Raw genomic sequence first — 19,150 nt, 5'->3', positions numbered from 1 at the left:
TGTGTTTCAGTAGTCAATTCAATATCGTGAAATTAAATCACATTTAACGATGCTTGTTACACGTTTAAAAAAAAAAAAAATAATAACTGTTTCAGTGAACTATATTTTTTTACCCGTATAATTTGTCGTTCAGATTCCAACATCTTTACGAATGCCAAATCCGTGCAAAAAATCGACTTGGGTCAAACCTCGGTAAAGAAACTGACTATATGTTCGTTTTACCCGGCTGTGAAAACAGTCGCTTATATCGTGTGTGAAGAAAAAAAAATAAAAAAAAACAATGTAAGAAAATCTCAGACCTTTTTCCCGAACATCTGTCGAAAGTTTGAACGGTACAAAAAATTCGTATGTACTCAATTTTCTAGCAAACTTTAGAACCGTTGTAGCAAAAATTTAGAAAATAAGTCATTGCTGTAATAAAATTTATGTACGTTCCAATTCATTTGCTACGGTCATATATATTCTACAAAATTTTATTACTGCATTTTTTCAAACAATTTCTCATCGTCAATTTATTATAGCGCCAACATTGAATTATGTCCGAAAACGTAACTTTCATTTTGTCGCATAAATATTAGACTGGATAAAAAAAAAAGTCGTATATTTTGTTTTTCTACTTCTCAATTTCGCATGTTCAATAGTTTTGGGAAGATGAGATAAGGCGCGTGTGAAAAATTGAGCTCTGTTTATTTTAATATTTAATGGTTCGTGAACGCAATTTTCCATTTTCAATTTAATTAACGCGAGAAAAATAATCTTAGTTATTTCGAAAATTCGTATCTCAGTAACGAGGCAATGAACATTAATATCCGATACATATTTTTTGCGAGGAATTTTTCACGCTATACGAAAAATGTTTCTTATAATTTTTTCATAACTAAACTCCTTCAAAAAATTATTCAAGGTTAAAGTTGAAATCGTTTTTTAAAAAAAAAAAATCACATTTCGCCGCGATCAGCATCGAAAATACTGGACTCGTAACAAAATGTTGTGGGTTGTTTATTTGTTCTTATTTTTTTATTTCTTTTCTTTTTCTCCCTTTTTGCAGTGTATTTCAATCGCTGCAAAAACTTGTCTCGCAAATAATTTCCAACTCTGAGAGTAAATTTGTTTTTTGTTTCCTACCGTTGTTAAACATGCGACATTGAAGGAAACATAAAAAAAAAAAAAAAAAAAAAAGTAGTCGATTATTTTTAACCAGTCTGATAAATATCTATACGTTTTTTTGTTGCGATGCAAGACTTTTTTTTTTTTTTTTTTTTTTTTTTTTTTTTTATACTACAAAAAAATAAGACGCAGCAAGGCATTGAATTTATGGACTCCGCAGTTTAGTTTGCGATGTTTTTAGACGCTACAGCCATGCGTGTTTTCCATCCGAGTATAACGTATGCGACGTGTTACACTTATTATACGTGCGTCATATTGACGTGCGTTTTTTGACGTGCAGGTCTGACATGATTGTGTGTGTATATATATATATATATATATATATATATACACATATATACATATGGATATGATTTGTACGTATAAACATTTGTGAGCGCGAATAAAGCAGTTCTGGGTGAATCGAAATCAATAATTAATGTTTCTGTACTGAGAGAAATTTTTAGTTCCGGTTACCGCTCATTCCTTAACCATTTTCATTTTTTACCGCAATCGACAAAATATAGTTCTAGGTAGAAAATGAAAATTAGTTTTCCAGCCGTTACCGGAAACTCTAGTATCAGTTACTATTCTTTCTCATTACGATCGCTGTTGCTAGATTTTCTTGCAACCGTTGCGAAAATTTAACGCTCGTGCAAGAATAAATTGACGTTGAAGCCTTGTTTAATTAAAAAAGTCGAGTAAACCTCGGAAACTGATTTTGCGTTGCAATAACCAAAAAAATATCGACGATAGCGCGAAATGTCTACGCGTACCTCGTTTTTCGTTATTCCAACAATATTCAAACAGTTTTTTTTAACGATACCTGTTTTAACGAATTTTTCTATTTACTGTAAGAAATGAAATTTTTGTCAGTGTGTTAAGGCGCCAGTCAAGGTACGAAATGGCTCGATTATCGCAGAGTAATTAGTGAAAAACGGTGGACTCTGCATTCCGCAGATGCCTTGAGAGTGACCGGGTTCCGAGACTCACTCGGCAAAACTTTCGACTCAAATACATTGTGGTATACCTCTGACAATGCACGTTTGTGTCACCGTATTACGCTTGTTATTCAACAAGCATTTCGGGTTAACAACAGGAAAAAAACCTCACAAATGCGGGCAAATGCCAACGGTTTTATTAATCAATTGTAGAATGGAACAGGTTTCATCGTTGTGGAAATTATTTTATATACAATTTGCTTCGCAAATGAATGATTGATTTATCACAAATAAATAAATAAATAGATAATACTGGAAAACTCATCGTTAGCAGAAAATTAAACGATTAATTTAAATTACTTCGTTGTACGAAAACTTGATAAACGTAACTTCAAATCTTCGAAATAAATGAACTTGTTGGATTTCAAGCGTTCGAAAATAATTTTGAGCAAGATGTCTTGCGGTTAGATGTTATAAAATTTTATTTTATTCCAACAACGTGCGTATAGAAAATTTTTTTAGAACCATGCTCTAGTCTCAAACCACTCACATTCATCTAACTGTACTAGATAACTCTCTGTCACGGAACATGGATTACACATCGAATACAGTTCAAATTCCAACAGGATTCGTGTTGAACTCTGCGAAATATGTGTTGTAAATAATTCGGTGTATTCCGCAGTCTTTGTAGAAAAGCATTTCCAACTAATATACTTCGACGACAAAGAGACCGAAGCTTCGATCAATTACGATGATTGCAGCAACAAATTACCTCAGCTAAACAGGATCATTCGATTTCTACCCGACTGGCTGTTTGCTTCATATTTCAATCGCAAGCGAGAGAACAACATCGAGTTTCATATCGAAGAGTTGCAGGTGAATGTTTGTACGAATGGTTGTATGAATTTTCTACTCGTTATTCCCAGTGTCTTGTTGAATTTTTGCTTTGTCAAGAACCGAAATACAAATTAAACCCGAAGTACAGATTTATACAAATCCGAAAGGTGAAAAATTATTTTGCTTCTTGATTTTTAGCATTTTTAGGTTTGGCCGGTTAAAATTAGCCGACTAGCTATTTCGGTCGGACTAATTACTCTAGCCATTTAAATTTCAGCTAATTAAGCTAAGTGTACCAGTTACTGATACGTTTGGACCCAATTATTGACCCTTTTATTTTCTAAAATTATAAATTGTGAATTTCTCGATAACTAAAACCAATTGCTAGACGGTTGGACACGGCAAATTTACATTTTCAACAGGTACAACCAAAAACGGTCAACAATAAAAACAAGATAGGAAAATTTCATTTTTTTAAGCGGATCGATAATTTATTTTGACACATATACAATCCTGTCAACTAACGCATGTCGATATCGTATAATACAAGAAATGAGCCACAATAAAACTCTATCGTTAGCCGAGTGGAATTTTGCGAGCTTTTTTTTCGACGCAGTCGTTAATGATGTCGGTAGAATCCATCTCCCGGAGTTAAATCACTTTCAATACCGAGTACGGATAACTTTGACAAACGGCTTTGTCGCATAGTAGGTTCGTAGCTTATTTTTTATAATTTCTTATTCTGAAAAACGAACGCTCTCCAGTGCAATTCTACACCGTCAACACTAAATACATTCTCAATGTGTAATTTCAGTGTTCGGAAATGTAGCTCTAAAATGTTTTTTTTTTTTTTTTTCATCAGTATAGTGATATTACATACCATTTGCTAGCTATTTTTATCAAAAATTGTGGTTACCCCCCCCCCCCCCCCCCCCCCCAAATCCGGCACTGTTGCGCCATGCCGCCGTTTCGTTGTTAATTTTCAAAATATTCTAGAAACTATATAAACAATAAATCCCTCAAACCAGAACTAGTTCCGAGTGTTTTTAATTTTCTTTGAAATAAAAACAAACACTCCTGAAAATTGGTACGATTTCAGATCGTTCAAGCCGTCCGTAGCCCCCCACCTTACACGAAAACTGACACGAAATAGCTCGGCAATAACCCGAAGTGCTCGTATCGCCGTTTCAAACTTGCCGCGTAAACTCGACGACCGACGCGGCGTGAGACAAAAGTGATCGGTTAGCCGGGCGGCCGGAAGATGGCGACACGTCAGAGCGGCGCAGCGATAACCTTCGTCCTCGGCTTCGGCGCATGCGCATTGCGGTTTAGAGGCGAGGCGAGGCAAGTGGTCGTCTCTCTCTAACCCAGGAGCGCCGGGACACGATGCCCGCGAGGTTCGGTGTGGTGGTAGTGCGGTTTGATCCCCTACTCACTCTGCGCGCAGAGCACACGGGCCTAGCAAGTTGAAGCCCAGTCGTATCGGCCGTTCGGCGCAACCCCGTTTCAACGTGAAGAGTAGGAGAGAGAACAGAGAAGGAAAAAAAAAAAAAAAAACAAAGAAAGATAGAAAAAACAAAACAGGGAGGAGATAAAAGGTGCCGATCGACTCGCTAGGCCCGAAACCTCCGAAACGCCGTGGAGGTCAGCGTACACGCCGCGTACCTTTGCAGAACGGCGAGCAAATCGCGCGCGAACAAAGCGAGTTCAGTGATAACAGTGAATAAGTGGAAAATCGCAGCCAGTCGCCCCGTGTCCGCCATTGTGCTTCTCCGATTCAACGTCCGTCGTCTTACGTACGTGTGTGCAAGTATATATATATATATATATACACATATATATATATATATACATATAGTTTTATACCCAACACACAGGGTGTCTCGCGAGTTCTCAATCAGGTCGACGTCGCAGCAGCGGCAACAGCAAACATCAAGCAGCAGCAGCCGACCTCCTCCTGATACTTACTCGCTCCTGTAGTACGAAGTAAACCAACCCCGAAAGATTTTCAATTTTTCTTATCCCCTCTTCCCACCCCTCCCTCCCCCCCCTCACCCTCCCCGCTCCTAACCGTACTGCCAACATTGTCGCGGATATTCATCATCGACCCCTCCTACGGTATTTCCGACTTTCAACTGTTCCGAAATCTCATCGTTCCGATCACATTTGCTTTGTACCTACCTATTTATTGTACACCTTTGTCACGGAGAGAGAGAGAGAGAGAGAAAGAGAGAGAGAGAGAGAGACACCTTCGTTCACCTTTCCATCATCCCGGGCGAACTTCAAGATAGCGATGTTCGTAACGTTTAATGTAACGATTAGTTTTTAGAAGACTGAAGTTAGTTGCGTTAACGCGAAGAATTTTAGAATTTTAGAATTTTAGAACGACTTTGAAGGAGATGTATTTTTTGAAATACCGACACGTTTTCTTTGTTACTCACGTCATTCATCGTTAAAGTAACGTTACTAACTTCAATCTCGTTAATTCTTTATTCTATTTTTTCTAAAGAAAATCGTAGTATCCACTCGAATTTAGTAATATATTTTTACAAAAGAAAAAGTTTATTCAGATTTTGGATATTAAAATTCTTCACAGACGTTCTAGATTTTCAAAACAATAATGTTAGATTCAATATTCCGTTACAATTTACGTTACCAACTTCAATCTCTGGTCGAAGTTCCACCTCCTCATACTCATCGTCAGGTCCGCTTTCTACGATCTTCACTATGCTCGAATTCCCAATAACTTGCGTGTGCGCGATTTTTCAGTCAAGAATCATCGTTTGTACTCAACGAAACGATTTTAAATATTTACGTACAATTTTATTACGCGAGGAAAAAAGTTGGACGGGAAAAATTACGACGTATTGTGATATTTTTTATCGTTTAATTTGTGAAAATGATTGAATATCTTCGTTGAAACTAAAAACGTTGACAACTTGAGGCGATAACGTCGATAACCGTTCCTCGTATACGAAGTTCAAGTTCGTTACGTTATAACGTAACGATGCAGTGACGGGAAAAATCGTTATTCAGCTACCGTTCAGCGTTGTCTGTAATTCGATAAACCGTTACAAAGTTGAACATGATATACTAATATTCCGGAGTAAACTTGAGTCGTTGTTAAAAGTAATTCCAGCGTAAAGTTTCAAGGATAGTGAATTATTGTACTCTGTGTTTAGTTGCCAACTTCAACCTAGTGGCATTTAAATTTCGAACACCGTTAATCCAACGATGCGTTTATTATACGTAAAGAAGAAAGAAAAAAAAAATAATCGTCACTTACAAACTTTCGGTAAACATATTTCGAAAGCCCAACTGCTGCGATTTTTGTTTCATAGTTTCGTTGCTAACTTCACCTCGTCGTTTTCTCGCATTCCGTCTCCCTCATTAACCCGAAATGTCGACCATTTATCCCTATCTTTATTCACTTAAATCGTCGCGTTCTTTGTTCTTCACTCTTCGTTTGTTTCCTGTAACTCTCAAACCTTCCTGTACTCACGTGTGGTAGTAATTATTATTACTTATTTTTTTTTTTTTTTTTCTGTTCACAACATTTCAGATGCAACACATCGTCTCTGACCGACTGTTTAAACTGATTACAATAAATTCGTAACAATGTAAAAACGTCAACGTCGAAAGTTCCTTTTCTTTACGAAAACAATTATTCGAACTAAATTATACGATCTACCAATTTCCGTCTCTTTTCGTTTCATTTCAAATTTCCATCAGCGCGTAATAATAACGATAATAACAATTGTTCTTTCATTATTCAACGAACAGTGAACAGTGCAACACGTCGTAATTACGAAGTGACTGATTGGATTGGATCGACCGATCGATTCCTTGACTTTTGTCCTCCGTGTTGTGTTTTAAATTGTGAACCGTGTTCGTAAACTTGTTACAACATCGAACAAACAAGCGTACACCAAAGGCCTAACCGATAAAACTAGATAAGACTAGAAAAAAAAGAAAAAAAAAAAAAACAGAAGAAGAAGAAGAAAGAAACGTAACAAAAAGGTAACAAGTGAAATAAAAACAAAGATAAAACTAGAAAATAAAGACTAAACGAATAAGAAATCGAAAGAAATGAGAACGGAATAAAATGAATTTTAATATCGATACGTATCGGAGGGACGATAATTCTTAAATTCGGACTGAAACGTGTCGATAAAAAAAAAAAAAACACACACATATATATATATATATATATTTAATCTAGTAAAAGTTGTTTTTAAAACGCGGTGTTTCGCACAGCGCAGGGATCGCTGTGTGTATGATTAATAAAGAGTGATCTGCCCCCCTCCCCCCCTGCCCCTTCTACCTTCCAGCCACCCACACAACCCCAAATAAGCGTTAGGCTGGTGTATAAATAATAATTGTACAACGGACGATTGTTTCCGTTGAATCGTCAAGAAAAGGAAAGAAGAATAGAGGGGGAGAGAGAGAGAGTGAGAGAGAGAGAGCAATATTTTACCAAAGAGAAATATAAAAACGAAGGAAGGGGATCGTCGTCGGCCTTCCTTGGAAGGGGTTACGGCACGTGGTGTTCAGTCCTGCAGATGGGATCAGGGCTGCAGAGGCCCGACAGGGTAGTAAAATACCAAGACATTTCATTCCCCCTGATTCGGACAAGTAATCTCGATCAAGCTGGAATTGATGGAGTTGGAGAACATCGTAGCCAACACCGTTTACCTCAAAGCCAGAGAAGGTAAATATCCCGGTAAAAAAAAGGAGGGGAAACAAAAAAATAAAAATAAAACACCCGAGACGAACCGTAGGTTTAAGAGTTCACTGACAATTAGAGAAATTTTTAAGCTTTATTTGACTAAAAAAGTAGAGTAAACCTCGGAAACTGATTTTGCGTTGCAATAACCAAAAAAGGATCGACGATTGCGGAAAATTTTTACGCGTACCTCGTTTTTCCTAATTTCAACAATATTCAAACAGTTTTTCTTTTTAACGATACCTGTTTCACTCAATTTTTCCAGTTACTGTAACAAATGAAACCTCAAACTTTAATTTTTTTTTTTGAAATTTGTTCTACTTCTCATGTCGCCAGTAAATTTGATCTCAACTTCGCACTTGTACGCAATAATATCAGATTTGCCGGTATAAAAAGATATCAGAGAACCGATTATCGTATCGCAGGAAACACTCGAATTATTGTCAATTTATCGAAGGGTGAGTAAATAACCTTTTCGATAGGATTTTTTTTTTTTTTTTCTTTCACTTTGCACACGAAGAATGAACCAAAGAATCTTGACATTTGACCTTTACGAAAATACGAGAGACGACGAGAGGGAACCGATCTATCATCGTCAGAAATCGCGCGCGTATATATAAGTAGAAAAAGAGAATGAAAGAAGAAGAAGAAGAAGAAGAAGAAGAACAGTCAGAGTTTATTTGGTTAGTTATACGCAGGCGGAGAAGCAATACGGACACATTTGTGTATCATGCAAAACCGAAGAAGCTGCTCGCCGGGAATGTTTGACAATGAAAACAGAATATTTTTTTGTTTTCTTCTTTTTTTTTTGTTACTCGCAAGCATAATAATATATTGTCTGCTGAAGAGACGAAAAAGAGACAAAAAAAAAAAAAAAAAACCAAAAAAAAAATAGCTTTCATTGCCGATAACTACGAAAATTTTTTATATCGCATTTTGTAAAAAGAAATGAATATTTTTGAAATATTGGTGAAATTGTACGTTCAATTTATCAGATATTTTGAGTATGTACTTTAGGATGAGCCAAAAAAACTAACCTGTCGAATCTATGGTCTTGAAAGGACGTATTTAATGAGAAAAAAATTGTCCCGTTTGGAAAAAATTTTTAGATCAATTTTAAAAGGTGTCGCTGGTCATTTGAAATTTCCCATTTAAATAACGCGCAAAAAAATTTTTTTTTTTTTCAATAAAAATGCCGCAACTTTTGAACCGTTTGAGATAAAAAAAAATTCAAGGCATATTCCTGTAGGGCGTTAAATTCTCTGAAAAAAAGACTACCGAGTTGATTTTTCGGACTCAAAAATTCGCACACTTACGGGTCGTGAAAGTCGAAGAAAAGCAGAAATATGCAGTTTTAGGGTTCTACGATTGAAAATATTCATGCTAAATGATAAAAGTTGGAATAAAATGAAACAAGGTGTGTGAAAGATGTCGTTTATAAACCAGATTCGTCAAAGGAGTAGAGTTTTAATTCATTTATTTATTTTTTATTGCACTTTTAAACGTTAATATTCTTTTCAATTGTTGATAAAACCTTATTTGTTACAATTAGGATATTGCTGACGACTTAATCGCCCTGCTTGCAGAATAGATTGTTTTTCTTCTTCACTTTTCGTTAACGTTCGATTATAATTTTCTTTTAATTACATTCGATTATAATTGTTTTTAGAGAATTTAATGCCCTGCAAGAATATGCTTGGAAATTTTTTTTTAATTCAAACGGTTCAACAGTCACAGCATATTTAATGAACAAAAAAAATTCTCTTTTTCGCGTTCTATTCAAATGAGAAATTTCAAACGGCCAGCGATACCTTTTAAAATCGATCTAAAAATTTTTCCGAACGGGAGAATTTTTTTCTCAGTAAATGGATCCTTTTAAGACCATAGATTCGATAGGTTAGTTTTTTTTTTTTTTGGCTCACCGCAATGTACTTAAATGAAATGGAATGTCATTTCGGTGACGTTTTATTGTCAAATTACCTTTGAAACATGATTTTCAAGAGAGAGAGAGAGAGAGAGAGAGAGAGAGACAGAGAGAGAGAGAGAGAGAGAGAGAGAGAGAGAGAGAGAGAGAGAGAGAGAAAGAGAGTGTAGGGAAACTATTTTCATGCTCGTTAGAATAGCTTTACGGAATGTAATGACATGAGAATGGGTTATACATGTGAAAACAGGGGTCTTTGTATATCATTGTTTCGAAATTCGATGAAAGTCTGTACCTACTTTACAAGTATATATACGATATAGGCACATGGGTATATATATATATATACACATGCATTAGTCGAAGAACTTAATTTACGTGCATATATATATATATATATATATATATATATATACACCTATCCACTTTGAACCTTCAGACGCCTTAGGTACGAAGCATCTTCAAAGAAGAAATTCACTTTCTCAAGTTGCAAAATTCATTACACGGGTTATTGAAGGGTGAACGTCAATCAGCTTTGACTCGGCAAATTGATCATTTCCATGCACCATGTAGGTACTTACATGGTTGAATACTCGTTGCGATGGGAAGCGAACTGCTGTAATTTCGAAGAAATTTGGTATCGGGGTCTCGGGAAAGTTGGGCATGTGCAGTTAGCCGCGTATCAGAGAAACGATTACGTATGAAAACGAGAGTGACGATGAACGATATACTCTTCGTTGATGATTGAAACGCAAGTACGGGTGTAGAAGCATTATCGGAAGAAAGTTTTTACTTTAAACGCAAAAGAAAAATAAAGTATCAAGTTTTAAACGAATTTTGTAGAAATCTCTCTCGTGTAAAGGCAATATTGTTTTTTATATAGTAAAGTTAATGTGAAATAATTGTTTCAAAATCGTAAAGATATTCTATTGAGTAAAATGTACGCATAAATACGAAATATCGTTTTAAATTTAGTCAATTTCATGAAACAATACTTTTTTCATGGTATTATCAAAATATTGAAGACTCTTTGGTAGATTCGACTGAATCGCTTCGTACGGTTCACTAAATCTATTCGGTGGATAAAGATTAGTCAAATTTAGTAAATCACGAGAGCTATTAATCGATTAACGCCATCGAATAATACGTTACATCGTAGGTCTAAAAAATATTTTGTTGAGGTGGAAAAATACTTTCTGTGACGCGTTAAAAATCCTTTCTCGCGAGAAAAGTAAGATTAGCAGTTATTAGGAGGAGTTCCAGGCATCGGTCAAGTATAATCGGCAGAACTAAATCATTCGTGGTCCGATACAATTGAATCAGCCAGTCGATTCGCAATCGCATATTTCTTCGTCCTTGTTTGATGCGGCGCTTAGTTCGTGCAGCGTAAATTACAATCAAACGATAATTTTTTCAGGTACAACAATAAAACAATCATTTCTCAATCTTTACAAAATGATTTCACTGCGCGGATCTGATTTCGCAATCGCAACAAAATCTATGAGTTTGTGGTGCCAAACCTTTTCTCGGACGTTACTAAACCAATTTGTTTTCCGCGCACCGATAAGATGAAGAAAACTTTTTCGCTCTGTTAAAACAATGTCAGATCGAATTCCACAAAGAACTTTTCCGTAAAACTGATAACAATATTCTCAGCAATCAAACTCACTGCCCGTTGTAGCATTGATTACACTTGCATGACGGATAATTTTCGAGGAGCGCAATATTGGTCATTAAAAAAGTACACATTTTACAACAATCAGCTATCGAATTTCCCTACATCGCAAGAAATCGGTTTAGTCAAAATTCGCCTGTGTGCGGATTTCTGGGATGGAATAAATTTAGAGACTATTCGTAAATTCAGCACAAAAATATCTACGAAACGTTATCAAATGTTAGCCTTTAGTAGCAGGCATTAATGTATATCGGTCGTAAAATAGTATATTTTGTTGATAAAGTAAACTTTCAATTTCCCCGTTAAAATATAAATTCGAAAATAATATTACACTAATACAAGAACATCAATTTTTTGCTTGCGAGAATAATAAAAAACATTTGCTTTCAAAGGAGGTGTTAATTGATAACGCATCGATTGCTCGACAATAATATCTCAGCAAATATAATGTTTACCGCATGCATTCGAGAAGAAAGACAATATATAATCCATTCAATACTCAATGAATAATGAATTCACGTTTCGCCGAACACCTTAACGTGTGTTAATAATTAACGACAATTAATATCAAATAAAGTAGGAATAAATTGATCAGGATACGACCATAAATGGCGTCTCTGCCATTCTCAGGTCATCAATCGATTTTCCAATAAACTTTTCAAAGTCCTTTAGCTAACGCTGTGAAAAAAAAAAAAAGACAGCAACAGGCGAAACATGCTAACGTTACCAACCGTTGTTATAACTACAGGGATGGGGTGCGGAAATTTGCATGAAAAAAAAAAGCGTTAGCTAATACTTGAATGGCCTCATTGAGAATTGGCCATCCGTCATTTTATGTCTATTTCAATTTGTCACACTGAAATAACTTTCCTGTGAAAAAGATCGGCACATTTATCGACACGTAAGCAAGATTGAGCGATTTGAAACGTCGTCTTTTACTCTTTTATTTCTTTTATTATTATTATTATTATTATTAAGTACACGACTGGTGTTAGAATTTTTAATTTTTATTTACACACGTGTCGTTATATTGACGATATAAATACTGTCACTATTACGAGATAATTTGGTGCAAAGTTATACTATACTATAGTCCGTTGGGTTTTTTTTTTTTTTTTAAATTTTTTCTTTATCAAAGCTACGAAACTAATTTTGCATTTTGTAACCATTAATGTACGTTTCGGATCCAAGCGCGCAAAGCCGTGTGAAGTTTTTTTTTTTTTCCCGATTTTATTTTGCCTCTCTTTGTTACTTTATTACAACATCGTCGTTAGACCGGTATAATGGTAATTTAACGACACGTTTCGCACGCGAAACTTTTCCACACGGAGTGAGAAGAGAATAGAAGAGAAAAGGAAGGAAGAAAAAAAAAAAAAAGACACCCAAGGTATAACTCCGCGTGTTCGAAAGTTTTCAACTGCTAATCTGACAAGATTCGTATTCCACAGAGATGTAAACAACAAGCGTGGCTTGTCGGGTTTTATTTTTTTTTCCTAATTAACCCTACTTTCTTTTTATTAATAATAATACTATTCTACACCACCGCAGACGCGAAATTTTTTACATATATACACTAGTATAGGTGTTACGGTATATGCGTAGGGTAAAGGGTTGAACCTTCGTAGTCACAAGGGCATAAACTTGGGATAAAGAGTTGAATCTGCATAGGTGTAAATGTGGCGATAGTGAAGGGAGGGAAGGGTGGTGGAAGGAAGGGCTGGATTCCTGGCGCGAGATATATTTATAATATAGAGAGATATACGTATATGTACGTATAACGTTGCAATTCATCAGCTATCGCGTTGGTTACTCGAATCGCAAGTCCCAATTTGCTCGCACGTAAACGTGAAAGGATTGCTATCAACGGCGGAAGTAACATCGTCGATCCAATTTTTTTCTGGAGAAAATAAAAATCCTGAACGCGACAACGTTACTCGAGGAAATATCAGACTTTGCCGAGTTTTGTACGATTCGACGGTTCGTTGTCCGCTGGTCGTCGAATCGTCTGAGGGACCCTGATTTTTGTCCGCACCCTTTGAAAATTTCATACAAGCCTCGAAGTTGAATCGAGTCAAGGATCCCCCGTTTCAAAATCAAGAAACACCGTAAAGACTCTACGAAGTGAATGCGATAAATATCGAATCTTCGAGCATTTTTACCCCGAAATTCAGCCTCGAATTCTTTGCGGCCACATATCGAGTGGCGTGGAGAGTAGGACAAAGGGTTGAATCTGCATAGGTGTAGATGTGGCGACAGTGAAGGGAAGGACGGGTGGTGGAAGGAAGGGCTGGATTCCTGGCGCGAGATATTTTTATAATATAGAGAGATATATGTATATGTATAAATACGCGTTGTAATCTAAGTTAATAGCTCGTGCGCCAACTGATGTCAAAGTTTATTATGCCGTTACACGAAACTGTAATGTGCGGGTTAAATTCCTTCCTTTCTTTCTTTCATTCATTCATTATGGCGGTACGTCGTCGTTCTTAATTAAATTAACTTTACAAGTGAAACCTCCCCCCTTTTTTATTTTTTTTATTCACGCGCATGTAAATTTAATCATGATTGCCAGTTCAACTATAACGCTCTATGCATGTTGTTCCACGATATGTGAGAGAAGAATATGTAACGAAACAAGTCCGTGTATATAAAAATAAATAACTTTTGACCGTGAAAGTAAAGAGAAAAAATTAACCTGATCATTGGGTTTTAAAAATTTTTCTTGCAACGTCTATTTAATTCATACGTTGAAGATGATATGTTCAGGGTGGTTTTGAGTTACACTCTGATATTCACATTTCTTATTCCGTTTGACAGTGAGTCGTGTCTTTAAGATATTTTACGGAATAAAACGTTTCGTTGGTCGCTTCGTACAACAATTGCGGAAAGTAAGTCGAATGAAATTTTGAACAATCGTAACAGGATTATTCACCGTAAAAAGATTGATTCAACGAGATGACATTATTTGTTTCCCCCAACACAGCGATAACTGATCTATAGATCTCATTAAAGTTTAATAATATTACTTTTTCCTATCCGTATAACATTTCTGTAAATTATTTATACACAAGTCGGTTTTCAACTTCTTATCGTGTTAACAAAGTAAAGAAATAAAAAAATAAAAAACACCAAACAAAGAAACAAATCAAACCGGTCAGATAATGAGATCCATAACGAGACGTGCGCTGGGGAAAAAATGTTTTTTTCACCCGTCTCGAAATCGACGCCAAATCTGATCTCACCGAGCGATCAAGTACGATCCGCTCGTTCAGTTTGACGATGGAGCTAGATTTGATTGAAGCAGTGATCCATTTAACCAGCATTCTGATCGATCAAGCGTATTAAACCCGGTATATCGACGTGTCAACAAGACACAATCCGTACGTTGCCTGTTACATTTCGAAAGCGATAAACCTGCGATAGAATAAATAAAAAACAGAGGAAAGAAAAAAAAAAAACTTATATTATGCTTCATATATTTATATGTATATATGTATATGTATATATAATGCATGGAGAACGAGGACTAATTGATGAATCAATTAACTCTGATTTAAACTTCTCCCGAACGTGTCGAGAATATTATGCTGTGACATTACGGCTATCCCTTGCTCAATTTTATCTATCACACACACACACACACACACATGCACACGTCGTTTATGCGATTGGCGAGTGTGCTCGTATAATTTGACAATTTCACGTGGGAGGACAGTGACGGAGTAAGTAGTAGCAATTTATTGACATAAATCTCGTCCATCGAGTACGAAAAAAAAAAAAAATCGAGGGATTATTACGGCTAAAGTGGTCGAAGAGAGAAAAAAAAAAAAGAAAAAAAAAGGAAAGTAGGAAAGATAAATAAAAAAAATTGTCACTCCCTGGTCGTTGTACTTTACGATAATGTGGACCGCAACAGCGGACCAATAAGCTCGCACCTTTCAACGATTCAAACGTTACGATTATGTATGCGGCTACTTTTCCACTTACCATTAATCCTGCCTAATGCGGACGTGAAAATTTTAGAGAATTTCGTATTTGTCGGGCGCGAACCGAAAGGAAATAACAATGTCGGCTGAAAATAATACGTTCCTGGAAAAATAACACTGGGAGAAATTTTTACTTCCGGTTACCGCTCGGTTCTTGACTTTTTTCATTTTTTTTTTTTTTTTTTTTTTACCAACGATCGACGAAATACAGTTCCGGGTAGAAAATGAAAGTTAGTTTTCCAGCGTTTTGTTACAATTTTTTGGAACACATAATTCGAAAACGAGACTTACGGCAATCCCTTACTTTCTTAATCCTTTTTTACGAGTCTTTTCGAGTGAATGAAGAAACTGGACTGAATCTCAATGTACTCTTCAATCGGTAACGACTGACTTTGCGTGTAACGTTATTTGGGAAGTCGTGACGGCTGATTGCGTTATTTGAAATGACTGCCAATCGGCAAATTAGTTTTGCTCTAGAAATTTATGCGGAGAGCTTACAACGTGTAATTGTGTGATAACTCGTGCTCTGAAATTGGGCATGCGATTATTTCGCGCCGCCAACATTGTGCCGAGAAATCGGAACGGTGAAGCAACTTGCTCCGAACGTTGTTCGATTCAAATTACACGTCGTTAAACCAGAGGAATAAAATGGTTCGAGGATCGCTTGTTTCGTTCGATTCAATTGACGACGAGATGATATTTTTAATGACGAAAAAATTCGCCTTACGATTTTACACGAAACATGCCTAATGAAACGTGTTTTTAACTTTTCTTTTCAGGCGGTGGTGACAGCAACAAAGGGAAAAGTAAGAAATGGCGGAAAATTTTGCAATTTCCACACATTTCTCAATGCATCGATTTCAAGAACACATTGGGTACGTATATATATTACGGATAATAATTTTTTTCAAAACCAGACTGCTTTGCGACACGAATTGAGATATTAATGACGAATTCAGGTGTTGTAGTCTTGAGTCACGTGAGAATGCTCAATTTTCGTACTTTCAAACCACGCGAAATTGATATTCACGCGATGTGTGTGTTATATACATATATATGAGGTATTCCATGCCAAATGAGAGGTCATCTTCCCTGACCCCCGCCAATTTGCTTCATTATTTTTTATATGATTTTAAAACCTGAAAAAAGCACTCACCGTTTTTTTCAGATTTTTCGTCCCAACTGTTATTTCTTAAAAAAAATGTTACAAACATAACAAATGTTTCGTATACATACCTACAAAATGAGAAAAATTATTCGTCTAAAAAAATATTTAAAAAATACAAAAAATCAACTCTCCACTCTGAACTATGGCTCAAAATCTTTGTTTTGGGACCCAGAAATTATGTGAATATTTGCACAAGAAAAAAAAAAAAAAAAAAGAAAAGTTGTACGCATTTCAGATTTTACAAAAACATTCGTTTCGTATAACACAAAACATAGCCAAGGAAGGATTTAAGGATACGTCAATTTTTAAATTTCCGGAAATAGCCTTTTTTCAATATATCGAAGTGAAAATTTTTTTTTTTTTAATCCCATCCGCGCGAACCTTTTTTTCAATGAGAAACTACGAGAATCTCGCAGAAGAGTGAAATCTAAAAAAAATAAAAAAGAAGCGTTCAAAAACGGCCCTAATGAATGTATATTCTCCTCGTAATCTTTTTAACAACTGACAATCATCGTTCATCCTCCGATTCAAAGATCGCTGCGTTACGATACGAACAAAGTGACGAATCACATCACGTGATACGCGTTTTATCTTCACGAGGCGATCCTGAACCTGTGTTACAACGTAGATCATATTCTCGAGTAGTGAGATTATCGAGAGACGAACATCGGGGCTCGGTTACATCTGATTGTATTTTGTTATACCATCTATAACGATTTTTAAACTTGGTGTAAACATTACATAAATTCGACGATGACAAGCAATAGCGCCGATTTACGATCAATGATTTATGGTCTGTGCGATCGACTTGACGCTGAAAATTCGTTGCAATTATTTTAACGTAAATTGTCAGTGCGGTAGCGATTTGCCAAATCAGCTGACAGCTTGATTCCTCTTGTGTTGACCACTCGACAAAATTATATACACACACACACATATATATATATATATGGTTTATACACGGTACCAGCGTTTTCATATCGCCAATCAATCACTAGAGGTTTGTACAAGCTATCGCTTATCAGTGACGTAATCAGCATCATCGTCGTGTCAAAGTCCACGTGATCTAGTGCAAAATCACAAGTTATCACACAAGTTCGAATGTGAAATTTTTTCACTGAAAAAAAATTTAATTTGTTACAGTATAAAAATGAAATAAAATTCTAAATTTAAAAAAAAAACACAATTTTTCCCATGTTATTTAAATGGGAAATAGAAAATTGAGAATCGCCACCTCTAAATATCGATATTAAGAGCTCATATTTTACCGAGGTCATTTTTGAGGGACGCTCGGAAGATTTTTCAATGTTTTTCGAAAAAAAAAAAAAATAGTCTGTTTTTTTGAAACACTAATATATATATATATGTATGTATATATGAACTTGAAAATACACTTGAAAATACTCTCGAAAATTTTTAACCATAATATCACGCCTATCTATATTCGTACATCATTCTCTGCGCATTTTATTATCTATTGCGTTATTACGCAGGCGTAAATATACTATAACATTATGTATAGTTATATCGCAACGTCACGCTATCTCGAACCATGTGTTCCTGCTCTCAAATAACAACATCGACACGTGCATATCGCTTCGTTATATTGAATAACGGAGATAATGAAAATTTAAATGTGGCAAGACAGAGATCAGACTTACAAAATAGGTCAATGATTAATTGTTGTTGTTATTATTCTATGCGATGTAATAACCATCGTACGATAATTTATAATCCGTAACGAATATACGGGGCATTCCACGACAACTCGGTATTTCATAATCAGAGAAACGATGAGAAATATTGGTAATCGAATCGGAGATACGATACGTGTTGTGATGGATTTCTAACTGGTATAAAAATAGTGAAAACGATCGTAAAGAAAAAAAGATACGATTTAAAAAAAAAATTAAACAAAAACGAGTTTTCACTCTGAATCTTGCGTGAAAATATTTCACTTCGGAGTGGAAAAGTTTTTTTTTTTTTTTTGATGGGTTAAAGACGAGTGATTGAAAAAATTTGAAAATTTGTTTGAAAGTTTCAATAAAAATTGTGTGAATTTGACAATATACTTCAACATTTTCATCAGCGTATCAATTGAGACTCTCGACGTTATCAGAGCATAGAATTCAAAAAAAAAAAAAAATTCAATAGCAGAGAAAATTTGATGAAAACTTCAAAGCTGAATTTCGACGAATACTGTCAAGTTTTTTTCTTTTGTTTTTTCAGTTCACAATTCAACTAAATGACTTGAAACTTTGTCGTTCAAGTGTTACAATTTTGTGGAACGTAGGATAAAAAATAATTGTGCGATCAAAAATGCTCCGTATTTTCATGAATTTCAAATTAACGGAAGTAAACAAACGTGACGTTTTATCATCGCAGGCTGAAATCAGAGCTTAACACGCTTAAATATTGTTTACAAATTTCAAGTACATACTGCAGATATTGTGAGTTCAAGTGTAGACACTTGTCGAAGCGTCCTTAACTTTTTTTTTTTTTTTTTCTCCCGTTTTTTGTTTGTGAACAAAAGTTACGAGGCCTTTAATCTACATCAGAGTCCGTTTCGGAGGGATTTAAATTCGATTTGTTAATATATAATGCGATTCGGATTCTTTTGTTGGACAGTTTTATTCAACTTCGTTTGAATTACGTATTGATTGTTTCGAATTGAGATTGAAAATTAGCTTGAAGTACGGTGTAATAATATCATTCGATAGTTTTTAATGGAACTAACAAAAATTCGTTAA

General features: G+C 35.5%; 1 protein-coding gene across 7 annotated transcripts in view; it reads left to right on the top strand.

Annotated features, from left to right (window-relative positions):
• Nucleotides 1-4,283: 4,283 nt before the first annotated feature.
• The window catches only part of LOC124308466 (G protein-coupled receptor kinase 2), a 31,794-nt gene continuing 16,927 nt past the window's right edge, over nt 4,284-19,150 (top strand). Inside the window, exons 1-4 of one of the 7 annotated variants that reach the window (XM_046771204.1) lie at nt 4,284-4,720; nt 4,802-4,910; nt 6,487-7,635; nt 16,012-16,107. In XM_046771204.1, the coding sequence (XP_046627160.1) occupies nt 7,584-7,635; nt 16,012-16,107 (148 nt within the window). In that variant the 5' untranslated portion in view covers nt 4,284-4,720; nt 4,802-4,910; nt 6,487-7,583. Of the gene's footprint in view, nt 4,721-4,801; nt 5,043-6,486; nt 7,636-16,011; nt 16,108-19,150 lie in introns of those variants that run through there. The other 6 variants (XM_046771199.1, XM_046771202.1, XM_046771197.1 and 3 more) reach the window with 6 other exon arrangements.

Source organism: Neodiprion virginianus, chromosome 7, assembly GCF_021901495.1.
Source record: "Neodiprion virginianus isolate iyNeoVirg1 chromosome 7, iyNeoVirg1.1, whole genome shotgun sequence".
Lineage (NCBI taxonomy): Eukaryota > Metazoa > Arthropoda > Insecta > Hymenoptera > Diprionidae > Neodiprion > Neodiprion virginianus.
Note: the sequence above shows the minus strand (reverse complement) of the source record. Positions and strands in the feature narration are given on the sequence as shown.